Source organism: Eublepharis macularius, chromosome 7 (genome assembly GCF_028583425.1).
Source record: "Eublepharis macularius isolate TG4126 chromosome 7, MPM_Emac_v1.0, whole genome shotgun sequence".
In the NCBI taxonomy this organism is placed as follows: Eukaryota; Metazoa; Chordata; class Lepidosauria; order Squamata; family Eublepharidae; genus Eublepharis; species Eublepharis macularius.
Genome location: NC_072796.1, coordinates 73,837,190 through 73,854,570, shown reverse-complemented (window position 1 = coordinate 73,854,570; position 17,381 = coordinate 73,837,190). Strand labels below are relative to the sequence as shown.

Below are 17,381 nucleotides of genomic sequence, written 5' to 3'. Positions count from 1 at the left end.
TGCTGCCACCGCCATGCCTGCTGCCCAGCTGATAAACCTCCCGCTGCCAAGTAAGTGGGTGGGATTTGGAGGGGTCTCCCCAGGGTTGGGTGGAGGGGTCTCCCCAGGGGGGTGGGGGGGTAGAGAGGTTGCCCAAGGGAGGGTGGGGGGTAGTGTTGGGGAGTTTCCCTCCTCGCTTCAGTATGCTCCGAATCTTCACGGAGCATACCGAAGCGATTCCCGAAACATGAATCTGAAGTGGCTTGCCGCTTTGGATTTTGGGGTTTCCCGAATCAGTTTACCAAAGCGGAAATACCCAAAGCGGGAATACTGAATCTCCCCACCCATGCACAGCCTTAATGAGTAGTATTAGGGTCACAGCACAGAGTGGAATGGAACTAGTCAAGAACTCAAACTCTCCAAATATTGGTCTTGATCCAGAGATGGTATACCATTCTGTGATAACATAATCCAATACACTCCCAGGTGAACTCAATGGACAGTCAAAAACCAACCCCCTACATTCTACTGTTCTGCCTACACAGGTAAAGGAGCACAGGATTCCAACTGACTCAGCAGCCAATCGCAGCATACTTGCGGTCTAAAATCCATGGCAGATTATGGAATTGTATCATTCTGACCTCATGCCAACCAACCACAGACTCAGCAGTGGATACGTTGAAAATGGAAGATCAGTAAAAAGAGCATTTTGAAAAAATAAGCATGTACTTTGTTAAAAAGCCAAGGCAGAAAGCAAAATGCTCTTCCTTTATGCTCTCTCTGAACTTATCAGACCCTTACAGGTAACTCTACCTCAGGAAACATTATTCTTCCAAGAGAGGATAAATGAATAATGCACTCTACATATGTATGCATGTAAGGAGATAAATGCCTTGCCTCAAAGTTTGACCACTGATGCCTTCCATGTTTCTTCCCAACCATCGCAGCAATGCATATTTACCATGTATTTGGTTACCAGTCTTTTCTCCTCAACACTTACTAGCAATGTTTCCCTCATAAAAGCTGCAGGTTAAATATATCGTCAGAGGAGGGGGCATGACTCAGTCACAGAGCATCTGCTGTGCCTGCAGATGGTCCCTGATTCAATCCCAGTTAAAGGGATCAGAATGTAGGTGACGCGAAAGACCTCTGCCTGAGACCTTGGAGACCTACTGCCAATATGACATCACTGACATTGAAAGACCAATGGTCTGATTCACTAACAGAATGCCAAAGGCAGGGTTCCACAACAACTTCCTTCAGGGAATGATGAGTATTGTTTCAATAATCGCAGTCTTCTCCTCCCCAAAGAAAATGTGACATTTTAGTTACAAGGGGCAACACTGAGAAGGTGAGGGGCAGAAGGCACAGGAACAGAAAAAACACTAAAATGGTATCACTCTCTCAATTACTCGCCTCCTACTAACCCACTGAATGCAGACCCTAGATGCTATCTGTTGCAATGGTTATTAGTCTTTGCTGCTTCTCTTGGCATCAATAGGCTCTTCCTCATTCCCAGTGTAATGCAGACCAAAAGCAAGGCCTGTAGCAACTTAAGCTGTCAGCTCTTTTGTCCCAGGTTACAGACACAGCCATACCTAACAAGGAGATCAAATGATAAAAAGATCAGCCTTACTCTCTGTCATGCAGCTTTCAAAGGCATAGGAGTTTTTCTAGAACAAGGATTCTGGTAAACTCTGTCATTTGACTCCTTCAGAACTCACTTCATCACAGACACTATTATATAAAAGTTTGAGCTGTTTCACTATTGTGCGTTAGTGTGGTTTGGCAGACCAAGTGTCTTTCCCCATTCCTACTTGGAGGAGCTGGCGTGGTGAACTTAGAATGTTGCACTAGGATCTGGGAAACCCAAGTTTGAACCCTGGCTCTGCCATTGAAGCATGCTGTCACACATAGAGACACACACTCACACTAACCTACCTCTCAGGGAGCCAAGCTGCAAATGACAAATTACACGAGGACTGCATGTGAAGGGAGTCACAATGTTAGCTGGGAAGCTGAGTTTTAAGAGAGATCAGAAGGCTTTGTCAAGTTCCCCTCTCTACAGAGCAAGGGAGATCTCCTCAGAGGGTTTATTAATTTCCTCTTTGCCTCCTGAAGGCTCTGTCAGTTTTATCTCCAGTTCTAGGAGGTGAAGAGGAAATTAACAAACCCTCTGAGGAGAGATCTCCTGGGCTCTGTATAGAAGGGAACTGACAAAGCCTTCTGAACTCTTTTAAAACTCAGCTTCCCAGCTAACATTGCAACTCCCTTCACGTGCAGTCCTCGTGTAATTCGTCATTTGTAGCTTGGCTCAGGATTATTGTTGTAAGGATAAAAATGGAATAGGGAAGAAGACTGCTATAAGCATTCCCACTGGGAGGAGAAGCAGGATATATGGTATCATTGGCTTTGGCATGCACTGTGTGATGGGGATCTTATTAGTCCTCCTTTCTGGGTGCCCATATCCAGTATCTGAATCTGGGATCTTAGGAATGCTAAATGTATACTATTTCCATATAGCAGTAGCTTTCTCTACATTCCCTTTGATTCGGTGTATATGATTCCATTGCTAGGCCTGCTCGGAGATTACAAATTATCTTCCTGTGCGACTATATAGAGAGTTGCTCCATAGAGCGTATGGTGTGAATTCTATTCCTGCCTCCCCACTTTTTTGTTGTTGTTGCTAACATGACCTCCCTGAAGTAAACTGGCTCTTAATTCTACCCCTTCCCAAGATGGAGCACGAATTCTCAACTCCTGTTCCCCATTTCACTATGGGGTTTTTTCCCTGCATAGCTGTTGGGAACATGTCTGGCATTCTCAGTTGCAACTTTCCCTCCTGTCTGTCTTCCTCTGTTGCAAAAAGCTCACTCAGGTCTTTAATACTTGTCTGATGTGATAGGCTTTTCCAGCAGCTTCCTTCTCAAGTGAGATGTGGAGGAGGCTGAAATCCATGCTAACAAAGCCTGTCCTTCATTCCCTGTGTGCCCCTGAGAAGGACTGGCTTCAGCTCTACCTCTCCTGGGAGACAGCCAATGCTGCACCAATGAGAGTTCATGTTCACTGGAGGGAAAGAAGGCTTTTGGAGAGGCTGAGTGAGAGAAGGGTTTTGACTCTGCTGAGGGAAGGCAGCAGAAAGAGATAGCTGATTCCAAATCTATTCTGTTAACATTGAAACATTCTCTGTTTAACTCCAATTTGTTTATTAGTTTTAAATCTGTTCACTCCTGTTGTATCTTGAACACCATCACACGTCAGCTTTATATACAAATAATAGGGTTTTATTCTGCTTTCACTCAGGCTCACCCTGCATTTCTAGACAGCCTCTCCGTCAAGCCTGAGCAGCCACAATTTGCCACTGGATCCCTGAAGGGCCAAGACTGAAGAACACGCAAAGCAGAAAACTGTCCCCTAGAGGCTGCTTGCACACATTACAACAACTCCTATGTTTCATCTTGTAAATAAAGTTTATTTTTATTTTGTTTAACCCTGGCTGGCTTGAAATCGTTGGCTGAGGGAAAATATCTCACACACAAGCCTCAAACACTCTGGTTATATTAAATAGGCCAAGTTTAAACTGTGGCAGTGTATATATAAGGAAAGCAACCTCTAAGTTCCCTTTTCCCCAATTGTCCTGGGCTGCAGCTGGGTGAGGGGAGTTACAGGGAACTGGCTGTCTATCTGGTGGAGCCTCTGGAAGAGGAGAGAAGAGACTCTGTGAGGATTTGTGAGGGCTCTCTGCCTGCTATAGTAGAGGCTAGACAGGTGGTGTGTGGTGACTCAACCTTTACCTGCCTGGGAGGCCACAAACCTATGAAGAGAAGGTTAGGCAGTTTGGCAAGGGTGTATGAAAGGCTGTGGGAGGATCATCGCCATAGACCCTGTGTCTTGTACTTTCAGAAGAAGTGCTGTTTGCAGACTGGGTATATTCATTATAAGGGGGAATCAAACCATTATCTACAGGCATCCTTGCTGCGTAGCAGCTACAGAACTCCTACTGGATATGAGCCACTTTTATCTCTATGCCCGTCGTTCCACTTTCTGTATATGATTGAGCGTGGTAACATAATGGAGGAACCTCAGTGCTCCTGCATAGTTAACAATTCTGACCATAGATTGATGCACTTAATTATAATTAAAATGATTGTTTTGTGAATCGCTGGAAAGATGCAAATTACCAACAATTTCTCCTATATTTATCTTTCTCTCTCTCTAAAATGAGGGGACTTATTGACTTTTGTAAGGATTATAACATTATTCAATGATGATTCAGATGCAAGACTTCCATTAATATTTTGTAAAAATCTGGGTCTACTTATGGCTATGTTAATTATGGTTAGCATATTAACTATGTTAACATCAGTTAATTATGGTCTGAAATATAACATCAGTGAGAATAAAACAACAACAACAACAACAACAAATACAATCCCTGATATATGAAACCATTTTGCTGAGAATGCCAGGTAACAAGATCTTGCCCTCACAAAAACAGAATTACTGCATATTATTTTGCAAGCACAAGGAGTATGTTTTTTTAAAAAGAACCAAATAGCTGCCATTTGGGAATATCTAAAAGAATCTGCACTAGAAATCTATACCTATATAATGAGAGCACAAGTGTAAACCACCCACATCCATGATCTTCCAAAAAAGTTTACCTTTCTAAGAGCGTATGCACCATTTTTTCAAAGGTTTCATCACATCTCAGAAGAGGGCTTGTGATTCCCCACTGCAGAGATTTGCCATATTCATTCAAGCCAAAATACAGTTTCTCATCTCTGCTTAAGTCCTCCTGTTTCAAATAGAGATTGTACCAAAATGAAACTTACAAAAGTCTAATTTTCTTCCTATGTTTTTATTTATTTGAAACATTTCTTAGCCACATTTCTACCTTGCAGGAATTCAAAGTGGCTTACAATATAAATAAAATAATAATAAAATGAATACAAATAAAGTTTAAAACACAGGTTAGGACTGCTAATGAACATAAACACATATTAATTAAAAGCAGTCCTAAAAATATTTTCAGTTGCCTCCTGAAGATTAGCAGTGAGGGGGCCAGGTGCACCTCACCGGGGGTTCTGTTCCATAATTATGGGACTGCCACCAAAAGGCCCTGTCTCATGTACCCACAAGGTGATCTTCCTTAGCTGATGGGACAGTCAGCAGGGCCTCTCTCTGTAATCTTATTTCCCAGGCAGAGACAGGGAACTTGTTTGGAAATGCTCTTATCTTCCAAAAAATGCACAGCATTATTTTCAAATACCTTAAAAAAGAACTTTTCCCATCATACACAAGGCATGAAACACATTTGTGTAATGTGCAATATAATGCCCTGAAATTTCAGTAATTGAGATGATCCTTTCTAGAAGGATGACCCATATATAATGACCAATACATAATAAATAAATAATATAGATCTCCCTGCCTAATCTATCTAACCCTCTTGAAGGGAGAATTTTATCAATGACACCATTTGGAAGCATTTCTGGAGCCTGGCCAGGGCAGATGAAACAGTTGGTAGGCTGTTTCATCTGCCCTGTCACATTACACATAATGTAATTTTTGCTATACAAAGTGAGTATTATATAGAGCTCCATCTTACTTAGATGCCGTTAAAGTTTGTTTATAAAACAATTGATAGGCAAAAATATTTTCATTTCTAAGATATCAGTAAAGCCAGAGGTGGAGAGCAAAAGACATTAATGGGAGCAAACACTGTTAACGACTATATTATATCATAACATTTAGACTCTTACCATGTTGCTAAACTGTATCCAGTGTACCTCATTGGAAGAGCTGATTCTAGACTGCAGAGTCTGAAGAGCATATGGGAAAGAACTCACTTGAAGGACAAGGAGGTTGAAAGCTTCAAGGACCTCTCTACAATTAATTACTCTATCAGCAAGTCCATGGCTGGGTTCTCCATGGGATAAAGAGCTTGAGATTGCACTAGTGGGAGAGACCAAAACAAATACAATTGTCCGTATCAAATTATTTAGATAAAAACAAAAAGACCAATACAGAGAATAGAATCATGTCCAGGAAATGATGCTGTATAGGTCTAGAAATAATGGAAAAACAACAAAATTCGTAAACTTAACAAATAAAGTTTGCCACTTGATGACACTAGCTATAAGCGGAGTTCCTCTGTGGCCTCCACCCATATATTGAATGAAGTGACCATTAGCATGACCCTCAGTTCTGCAGATTTTCAAATGGTCAAGGTGTTCTAGTAATATCATAATATCAGACCATATCTAATCACCTGGTCTATGCTGATTATCTGTCGTCTGCTGCCAGCATCATGGAATCACAGGCTCTATGATTCTTCCCATGTTTGTATGATACAATGTCAATGCAGTTGGTGATGTCACTAAATCACACAACCAGAGGAGTTAGCCATGTTTGTCTGTAGTTGCAAAATAGTAAAGACTCCAGTAACATCTTTAAGAATAACCAACTTTATTGCAGCATGAGCTTCATCAGATGCATCTGACAAAGAGAGCTGTGGTTCTCAAAAGCTTATGCTGCAATAAAGTTGGTTAGTCTTAAAGGTGCTACTGCACTCTTTACTAAATCATACAAAATGACCAAAGGGTACCAGAGGAAGAGTGCAAATTTCTAAAACCAATGGCCAAATGGAAGCCAATACAAAGGAGCTTGATTTCCCAAGAATGTGCCATTTGATATAGGTAATGTTTGCTATAATATTGTACAACACACAATCTACATACATCATCTTTTTGGCATTGTGCTACTGATTTTGTATGCTTATTTATTCTGTAATAGTTATGATTCTATCGGTGGGTATATGGAAATCTTGTGGGATCATGAAGACAGGTCCCAGGAAACATTACATTAGTGGACCAAAAGAGTTCAGAAGATTAGTTTTTAATCCTGTAGGTCACTGCACTAAAATAAACATCATGTATCGCCATCTTGCCTCAAAACAACTCAGCACATGATGTACTTCAGCATGATGCCCAAGACAAAAAAAATCACAGCAACTTAGAGCCAACCAAAAGGTATTTCTGACAGATTACCCTACTGTTGTACAAAGATGTCCTCTTTACCTACGACAGCAACAGGCTTGGCAGATATGAATTAACTATCCTGCTGCAGTGACAGTGAACGGTATACTCTCCTTAACCTTTTGTCACACAGCTCACTAAAGGTTACAGAAACATTCTTCACAGCTCTTCCTGTCAGACTTTATTTTTTAGAAAATGCATATGCTACCTCTCCAGAACCTGCTTGACATGGATTACTTGAGATTTGAATGAAAACACACATGGTAGCAAAGTAAAACAAGAGTCCAGTGGCACCTAAAAGACTGAGAAGTTTTTGAGAGTTCAGATTCACTTCATCAAATGCCTCATTTCATGTATCTGATTAAGTGAGATGTGACTTACAAAAGCTTATGCTGGAATACATTTTGATAATGCTGCTAGACTTCTCGTTTATTTTGCAGCTACAAACTAAGGATTCAAGGAGAGCTTTAACTGGCCCAGGCATGTTTTTCCCACCCCCATACATTACCATTATACTTGCCAGATGGCACCACCTGTCTGTAGAGCTGCCTCCTACTTCAGTGGCCAGCCCAGCCCACCACTAACAGCCCCAAACCTACCAGATGCCTACTGGGTTGCTTCTTTCTTCAGGGGCCATCCCTGCAGCATGCCTACAGACCCATCCCCCATGAGCCTACCTGAGCTGTGGCTCAGGTAGGTGGCACCAAGCCAGCCTTGCTCCTGACCAAGGGAGAACAGGCTGGTGCCATCCCAAAGGCGCATGGCCTAGCTGGTGGCACAAGAGGATTATCCTGGCTGTTTGCTGACATCACGGAGGAGAAAGGAGGGACTTGTATTGTTGCAGCTGGTACGGTCGAGTGGGGTCCTGCCACCCACCCGACCCTACCAGCTGCCTCCATGGAAGTATATTACATAGCAGTAAGTGTCTTCTTTTGAAGGAATTACCTTGTTAAATCCACATGAGCATTGTCATGAACAAGCACAAAGAGAGTATATGGATTCTGTTTCACCCGCCTCATGAAAACTTCAAACTTGGTTTGAATCTCATTGTCTAGACGCACAACATATTTTTCAGCTCTTTGGTAAGCTACTCCATTTTCTTCAAGGCCCAAGTCTACAAGAACACCTGTTGGAAGACATGAAAGAGGGGGACCTTTCATTTTTTACAAATCAAGTTTCTTACGCTTACAGCTGTCAAGATACCCTTGAAAATGTACGATGAAATCTCAAAACCCAAAGGGAGCAGTTGTGCAAGCTTCAGTGTAAGGGAGTAACAATGATATTGGTGCAGAAAGGGTAGTTTTAAATTAATAAGTATTTGAATAAACAGGTAAAACCTACACACACTCACACACACTTATATATGTATATACATACATACATATATATATATATATAAAGAGAGAGCACTTCTGCCCTCCCCATGTCTAGCATACAACAAATCATGACACAATTAGCAAATATATACAAACCTTTCTAATTTGTATCATATATACAAGAAATATTTTCTTGCTGCAAAATTTGTAATTTTTATTGTTCTGAAACCAATTACGCAATAGGAAATACACAGACTGATCAAAATGTTTGTTCACAAGCGTACAGGTGAAAATCATCCCCTCCCCATTTTTTTTTTACCTGATTGTCGAATCCGTTGAATGGTTTGTTGTACCAGCACCTCTGAACGAGGGACCACAATGATAAAATCCACTTTACTGAAGTGGCCCAGATCCAGGCTTTGGTTGCCACTGTCTGCTATAGCACAGACCTGTGACAAGAGTTTTCTGGCAACTGTGAGCTGTGGTTGATAAATCTGGAAGGTTTCAGTGTCCAAATCTAAAAGAAAACAAAGCCATAATTTAGTTTCTAGGATGCAGAAAAATTCTGAAAATGCAGAATCACTAGCTTCCATCTCTGACTGTGAAATTCTAGGCAGAGTTATTCCTAAATCCACTGATTTCCATGGTGTCAGAACCCCAGGCACCCTATCATGGGGGACAGGGGTGGAGCAGGGGAACAGCCCTAAGGAATGCAATAGCTTAGTAGCAGAGCCAAGGGGATAGGTAGTTAGGCCTGCAGGAGAAAGGAAGAAGAGACAAGAGGAAAGCCAAGCTGAATTAGTTCCCTTTGGAGCAAAGGAGTCCTCTGGGGTAAAAGCCTTCTCAAGAAAAGAGTAGGGGCAAGGAAAGAGGAGCTGGGAATGGCCAGAATAAGAGGGATGAAAGGTCCCAGCTGAAGGCAGTAAGGGGGCAGCTGGCTGGAAGCTAGGAAACAGCTACAGGTAGACAGGTAGGCTTAGAGCCTTTGCAGGCTAGGTAGCACCTGGATACTCAGAAGAAAATAATTCTGACCCAGAGGGAAGCCAGAAGGAACCGCCTACCTGACACACGGAAAACAGCTTCCCCCTGACTTAACCCAGCAGAAGGGGTACAGCAGCCAGGACAGGAGCTTGAAGAAGGACTGGGAAAGCACCCCAACATCTAGCTGTGAGCAGGCACAGGTGATGAAAGGTGAACTGGCCAGACTACAGAGTGATGGTTAACCACAGGAGCTGGCATTGCAAAGGAGTGAATTAATTAAAGCACCACTATTACATTTCTGGCTTGTTGACTTGTCTTTGGCACCATGGGAAAAGATAGCACCTCAACAGAGGGATGTAGCCTCTGGCCCTGGGGGCTTCACACATGGGTTTAGACTGGTAAAATTGTACAGGACTACACTGTCAATTTCTTACCAGCTTCTATTACTCTTGCAGCATTTTGCACATAATTAGCAACCAAAGGCACTCAACCGAATCTATTTCTTTACTGTAAGATTAGTGCACATTGTTGTTATAAAAATATTTGCAACTCAGGTTACTCAGAAGTTGTGTAATCAATGGACAAAATGGAAGAGTACAGAAAACAGAATTCAAAATAGATATGATAGAAATGTAAGTCATTTTAAACCTAGAATTACGTTATGGCCTAAGTGGATCTCCCTTAAAATTCTTAAGCTTGCCATAGAGAATAACTATAAACGCAGATGAAATGTGGCAGGTGAACTTAAGCAGCACATCAAGAAAATTCATTCTTGAGAAGTGAGTTTAGAGCCAGAAGTAAAAGGAGTTTCACAGAAAACATGTTGCCAAACCAAACAAAATTGTGGAGAGACAAAATTCATGCACTTTTTACATTTTCTTCTTTTACAGGTTATCTACATGTGCTATGTACAGTCACCTCTTACATTCAAATTAATCAGAAAATATAGTTCAAGAATGCTCTATTTTTCTCAAACTACAAATTACAGTTAATTTCAACCTTCAGCAGTAGGCTACTTGTAACTGTTTATTGAAAAAGCAAGTGTGGTGTAGTTATTAGTTGGACTAGAACCAGGCATGAAGCTCCAATCGTGGACTGGTCACTCTCTTTCAGTCTTCCTCACAGGGCTACAGATGGACAATTATCTTGAGGTACTACTGTATCCAGTCTACAAAAGTCCTGCACATCTCCCAGCCCTCCCACAAGTACAACCAGCTGAGACTGAAAGCTACTGTAGTATAGTGGCTGGGCTGCGAATCAGCACTCTACTTAGTTCAACTCCCACTGCTGCCATGAACTCTGCAGGTGGCCTTGGGTAAACTATTCTTCTCAGCCCCAGTTTCCTAGCTGTATTGTGGGGATAATAATGCTGATGTTGTTCACTGCTCTGAGTGTGGCACTAATCTGTCCAGAAGAGTGGTATATAAGCACATTTTTATTATATTATTATTATAAACCTAATGTGAGTTTGGAAGCCAGATGTCAGAACTGTGGAACTATTGTCTCCTTTTCCCCTTCCTGGCAGGAACAGAGAAGTGGTGGCAACAGTTATGTAGCTGTGGCAATCAACTCCCTGGTCTTCTGGAAACAGAGTAAAGTGGGGAACGTGTCGCAGGATACATGTAGGCTAAGCTCTAACATCCTATGCTTCCCAAACATGTTCAGATTACACTTAAATAAATTTGATTCTTGTGAGGCAATGTTTACCCAGTTCTTGAGTGGAAACCATGGCAGCTGCTTCTTGAGATGAAATACATTCATTAACATCTCCATTGAATGGAATTACAACATTATCTCCTCTTCTCTGTTGCATGGTCTCTAGTAACTTATCCAATTCATCACCTGGTAAAGAATATGCTTTTAAAACAAAAATGTATCTGAAAAAGGCAGAATGCATCAACACACATATCCAAAAAATGGCTTCAAGGAATATGATACCATATTTAATAGCATTTAGCATTGTCTTTGCTTTAACGTAATATTCACATAACGGCTAAAGGCAAGTGAAGCGGTCAGATCTCGCCTTTTTCAATGTGGTGATATAAACTGGGGTTCAGTGTTAAGAAACATACTCTGCTGTGGATATAGTCCACTCAGAGAGGCAGCATATGGTAGTGGATAGTGTATCGGATGAGGTGTGAGGAGACTCAGATACAGATCCCAACTTTTCCATGAAGCCCACTGACTGACCTAGCCTTGCTTTGTGAGTAACCTACTTCACAGGATCAGTGAGAGGATAAGCTGGAGGAGACTCAAGTACCCCAACCTGAATTTCTGGGAGGCAGGATGGGGTAACAACATGAACATGATAGATATACAAGCCCCTTCTACCACAGATATTCCAACTGGATAAACAAGTAGATAGCAAAACAGGAGGGTGAGCCAGCATTACATCAAACAAGCTTTTAAGCAGAAGCAAGTGAATACAGTTTCCTAGTACTCTAGCTTTTAGGTGCTGAATGTGGAACTTCGTTAAGCCATTTTTATGATGTTTTACATTTTTTAGAATGCTGTCTCCTAGTGAATCTCAGGACATTATGAAATTAGCTCTGCATTTATTCAAGAAGCAAGTAATTTGGACAAGTACAACATGGGTTCCAATGGTTACAATTATTGTTGTTGTTGTTGTTTATTTATAGTCCACTGAGATTCAAGGTGGATTACATGCATCAAATGAATACAATATAATCAAAAGCTAGGACAGTCACTGAAAAATACAATATGATCAACAGTTGGGACATTCAATGAAAACAGATACAATAAGGTATGGTAGCTGCAAATTTGAAAACTAGCATAACACCAAACAAAGAGATGAGACCTTTCTAAATTAAAATAATTGACATGACATCTTTAGCAATGTCAAACTATGCAGGAGGAGCAGACATCAGCAGACAGTACCCAATAGCCTAGTCTATACCCCCTGTCCTTTACCAAGGACTCTCTTTGAGCTATTTTCTTATAATACAGTGCTATAATCTGAGCAGAAAGCTCTCCTGAATAATTCTATCTCGTATAGTATGTGGAAAGCCAGAAGAGTGAGAACTTTCCTGACCTCCTTGGGCAGGCTATTCATTCCACAAGGTGGGGCTACCACAAAGAAAGCCTAGCTGCAGGGTGTTATCTGCAGAAGGCCCTGTTCAGATGAATGGATTATAATTCATATCAGCAATGGCAGAATCTTTGATCTACTCACCCAAAGATGTGTTTTTGAAATGTGATGCCAGGAAACTAACTTTTCCTGTAATGAGCTCATAGCTGATCTCTTTTAAAAACTCACTGGTAGTAAGCATGCTCTCAGCCAGCGCTCTAGACTGATATTGACCTAGAAAACAGAAAGGTCAGAGAAAGGTTACAGGGCACTGCTTGACTCATGGATGCTCTGTTTCTCACCTTGGATCTTGTTAACACCAAAAAGGTCAAATGAAATGAATTTTACATTCCTTATTTTAAACCATTTCCTCAGAGTCCATCAGTACATATTGATTTATATGAATAATCTGTTTATAATCAATGCAAGTTTTATGCTATGCAAGGTCAGTAATGACTCGGTGCTTGCACAGGTGAATACCTTTACCGTACCTAATAATCACTGCCTAAACCCTCCCCCTTCCACTGTTGGAAATCGTGTTTTGTTCAGATCCAATGCTAGTGTAATATACATAATAAAGACTCCCGTGCACTGAAAACTCTTGTACGTGTGAATTTCTTGTAATCCAAGTATTTTGGCAGTGTCTAGACAATAGTATACATGAAACTGAAAACATGTTTTATATACAGCAGGTAGAAAGTATTGATTTTTGTGAATATCTACAGCAACTGCTGGTAGCTCATATTCTAAGATGGGTAAAAGCAGTTTTCTATACACAACCCCTCCACTCACATGACCAGCAGGAGTGAGCATGAACATATTGGGCACCTCCACAAGATTGCTAGCTCATGATAATGGCATCTGTGTGAAGAGGAAGTGTCCACACATATGATCCTGTATGATCAGGAACATCTGTCTAGGGGTGTGCATTATGAAATACCCAAGCTGAAGATATACATGGAAATCACTGTTTTGGGTCATTACCACGATTTTCCAGAATGGTAGAACAAATCCAAGATGCTTGGGAATTACAAAAATCCCTCCCCTCAAAAATCTGTGTCCCACCCTCACCTCCACCCCGAGTTTGGGTTCTTACCAGAAATTCAGCACATGCTCATGTTTTTCTTTGGTTCTACTAATTTCCTGGAAAATGGCATTTCTCCCTTCCAATCAGATCCTTGCAAAGGAGAAGCATAGAGCACTCTCATCCAATCGCTTCAGAGAGCTGCTGTTCTCCTTCTCCTCTCCTTTGTTGGGGTGGAGAGGGTTTTTTATTTCTGAAAGTAGAAAGCCTTAGGGAACCTTCTTCTTCAGTGGCCCATAGAACTTTGTCCAATTTGTCTGAACCATGTGGGTTCTTTAGTGGACAGGCAGCACTCTGCTGCAATTTTGATGGACAGGCAGCACTCTGCAGCCACTTTGGCACCCCTGAAAGAGTCATCATTAGGGAATAATGCAAGTGCAATTATGCTGGCTGAGGTCACCTTGTTCATGGGCCTGTAGGATTTGTCCCCTTTGTCCATTTTGATTGAAACTTGGGGAGTCATGGAGGGAACAGAAGCTCAGCTATAATTTTATTGTCATAAAGGGAATAATGGCAGAACAATGAGGCATGGTGTGTGTGTGTGTGTGCCATGGAACTCTTCCTCACATTGTGAAATGAAACACATAACAGTTCACAATAAGGAAGGAAGACAAATGCAATTTTCAGTGCACAGGTGACCATTTTTTCTTGTCAATCGGTTCCTGTAAGAGTATGGAAATGAAATGAATGCAGATAGGGTTTGTTTTTTTAAATTAGTGCTGGTAGCATATGGAGGAAGCATAAACGTGGATGCTTCCTACACACAGTGGTGCCATGTTCATGTGCTGGTGCCAACATACATGTGCCTGCTACTGCTCTCCACTCATTCAGTCAGTGCATGGAGGGGTTGTAAGAAGGCTAGTATTGCACTCATGTGTTCTCTGCAGCCTCACACTTTTTGCCAAATGAGCCCCATATTACTCCCTTGACTGCTCTGGATTTCTCCCTGTTTGTTATGCATTTTTTGTAGTCTGGCATCTGTGATTAATGGGATCTTAATGGGATCCACATTTATTAGAATTAAGTTCAATGTGACAAGGGCATTTTTTCATGACAACACTTTATAAATTGCTTTCTGAATTTCTGATTTCTATAATCCAAACAGAACACCTACACAGTGGCAGAAACGTTGAACCTGGAAATGGATCTCTTTCCATTTATATTTATACTAACAACAATCACATATTCACACAAGCAGTGTGATGAAGGCTAGAAGATGTTTTTCATGTATTGTGAGAAAATACTGTGTCAATGAAAACAGGGGTCCATATGAATGAAGATACTTCAAAGGAATATAACCCTTAACCACAGAAAACCTTCTGTGAGCAAGTCTCCTATACCTTCTTGTACAATCACCTGTATTTTCATATCAGTTTAAGATACCATTTGGTTGCTATTCCCTAAGATCTAAAAAGAAGTGGAAAACTTAAGTAAACATTAGACGATAAATGTCTCTGGAGTCAAAATATGAGAGAAAATTCTCGGTCTAAAAAAAGTTAAAAAACAAGCTTGTTAATCTTTTCATTGAGAAAAATTTTGGCAAATGTGCCCTGAATTCAGTAATATGCAAAGAAATTTCATCTGAACCTAAACCAATCAATCAGTTTTGATTTAATTTCACCTTGATCAAAAGACACTTTTAGGCTGTTTCCACACAGGCATTTTCCCCTGTATGGAATACAGAAAGACCTCAGATTAAAGAAGCATGTCCACATGACATCTGAGTATGATCTGTGGCATTCCTAGGTCTTTCCTCATTAAGAAGGGGGAAAACCCCTGATTTGGTACAGTTTGAAGGGGAATCTGTGAAGTGGCTACAAGTGGAGTGCCCATCTAGATGCTCCACAATTGCCACTATGGGGAGGGGGGCAGAATTAAGCTTCATTTTCAAAATGGAGTAGGGCAGCTTGTTGCTCTTTAAAGGGTTTTTCCTCTTTCCTGGGTGACCTGAAAGAACAAAGAGAAAAATCCCAGGTGCATATGAGCAATTTGAGGCTGTTTATGCTAATTAGTATGTGTAAGATACAAATCTAAGAAACAAGCAGAATTCTGCAGATAACTCAAGTAGTGTAAGCAAGCAGAGGACCTTGTTACATCAAGCTGGCTACTTCTAGCAGTTCCACTAGCCTAACACAAAGCATTCTGCATTATAAAATCAGTTAACGATGTTACTTTTCCTGTTTGTAATAAAAATGAATCTAACAGTGTATTTCGTGAATATACCAATATAAATACTTCTATTCAAAATTCTTCTGCATACGTTGCTGTAACAAGAGGAACATTAAACAGGAGCTGTTTGAAAACAATCAATGAAAAATAAGTCAATGCAAACCACCATCTTACCTATAGAAAAGGTACTCACCTAACACTACTACGCAGAACTCGTTCCCTCTGATCTTTGAAGTGCAGATAGTAACAACATAATCTGGAAGCCTCTGCTGGCGTTTCATTTCACTCAGAGATCGCAATGTTTCTGAAATGCCTTCAGCGAGTGAATTCTGAGTAACCACCACATGCACCATGTCCTGGGAGACACTGGCAATTAGCCTGGCAAGCCATGGGAGTTGTGCTGGCGACAAGGAGATGCACTGAGGACTCATTTGTAAGGACTGCTCTCTCACAGTGAATTCCTGCATAGCTTTCAACATAATCTGTTCAAATTCTTCCCTAAGAGGTATCTTATCAGGACCTACAATTTTTTAAAAAACACAAAGGGTCAAAACTTATTTTCCAAAGCCTCTTCCAACAAGCTACATTACAATAACCAGGTAAGTAAGCTGTCAAAAGGTATCAAGACATGGAGATGCTATTGCAGGACTCAACTACACAAAATGAATGGATTAAACCACGGTAAAAGTGAAGAAAATGTAACACAGAATAATGAACTAGAACAGATCATTATTGCCATCAGTTAAAACAAGTAGGAAGACTTCCCTAACCATTTTTCTCTGAAAATAAATTTTGAAACTGAACATAATTATACGAAGCTGCTTTATACTTGCACGGGCAGCAGCTTTCCAGGGTGTTAGGAAGAGGTCTTACATACTACCTACAAACTGATTATTTTAACCAGAGAGGCTAGGGATTGATCCTGGGACCTTCTGCATGCAAAGCAGATATTCTGCCTCGGAGCAATAACCCCCATCTGTACTTTGCTTGAGGTACACTATGGAATGAATCCAATAAATGTGGAATGGGTTAGTGGATGTTTCGGCCAGAAGGCTCTCTCAGTGTTAATGAATGCTGTGCTTTTAAGAGCTCAGAGTCAAAGGGGGGAAATTTGTTAAGAAATTATTCTACTGATCTACAGAAAAGTAATCAGAAATGGAAAACTGGGATAACCACTGTGCCTGGTGTTAAACTGACTGTGATTAGGAACCAGGCACTATTACACTCTTATAACCCCAGCCAACATTCTCATAAAAGAGGAAGGAAAAGGAACATTCTTTTTACTTAGCTACTTGACATCGTTGCTGAGGGGCTTGCTTAATGTTTGAGAACCTTATATTTAAGGCTGCTTCATATACTTATAGCACCAGGTAGGAGAGCAGGGGTGGGGCAGGAACAAGGGGAGGGGGGAATCAGATACATCACTGACATCACTAGTTTTTATCCTAGAGTTTCCAATGATTCCTAGAGTAACTCTTATCACTTCTGGGTTGTAGCTGGAAGTGACCTGATGTCGCTATTTTTTATTTCATATTTCTCCCGCTGGTGGGCAACAGAGCTTGTCACTGAAGCCTATACAGTGTACCCACATGAAAGCCTCCAAAAATTACTTCTATCACATGGAGACCATTTACATAGGTTTAGAATGTTTATAATCTTCTTAATGAATGCACCAGCCCAATCACAGGAAGAGTCTCCAGTTACCGAGAGAGGAAAATTTCTTT

At 41.0% G+C, this 17,381-nt stretch overlaps 1 protein-coding gene across 3 annotated transcripts in view; it reads right to left on the bottom strand.

Annotated features, from left to right (window-relative positions):
* The window catches only part of GREB1L (GREB1 like retinoic acid receptor coactivator), a 247,207-nt gene that overhangs the window by 77,374 nt on the left and 152,452 nt on the right, over window positions 1–17,381 (bottom strand). For all 3 annotated transcript variants that reach the window (XM_054984549.1, XM_054984550.1, XM_054984551.1), the window contains 7 exons: window positions 15,851–16,177; window positions 12,510–12,638; window positions 11,024–11,158; window positions 8,655–8,852; window positions 7,965–8,145; window positions 5,745–5,937; window positions 4,644–4,777 (listed from right to left, as the gene is read on the bottom strand). In XM_054984549.1, the coding sequence (XP_054840524.1) occupies window positions 4,644–4,777; window positions 5,745–5,937; window positions 7,965–8,145; window positions 8,655–8,852; window positions 11,024–11,158; window positions 12,510–12,638; window positions 15,851–16,177 (1,297 nt within the window). The remainder of the gene's footprint in view (window positions 1–4,643; window positions 4,778–5,744; window positions 5,938–7,964; window positions 8,146–8,654; window positions 8,853–11,023; window positions 11,159–12,509; window positions 12,639–15,850; window positions 16,178–17,381) is intronic.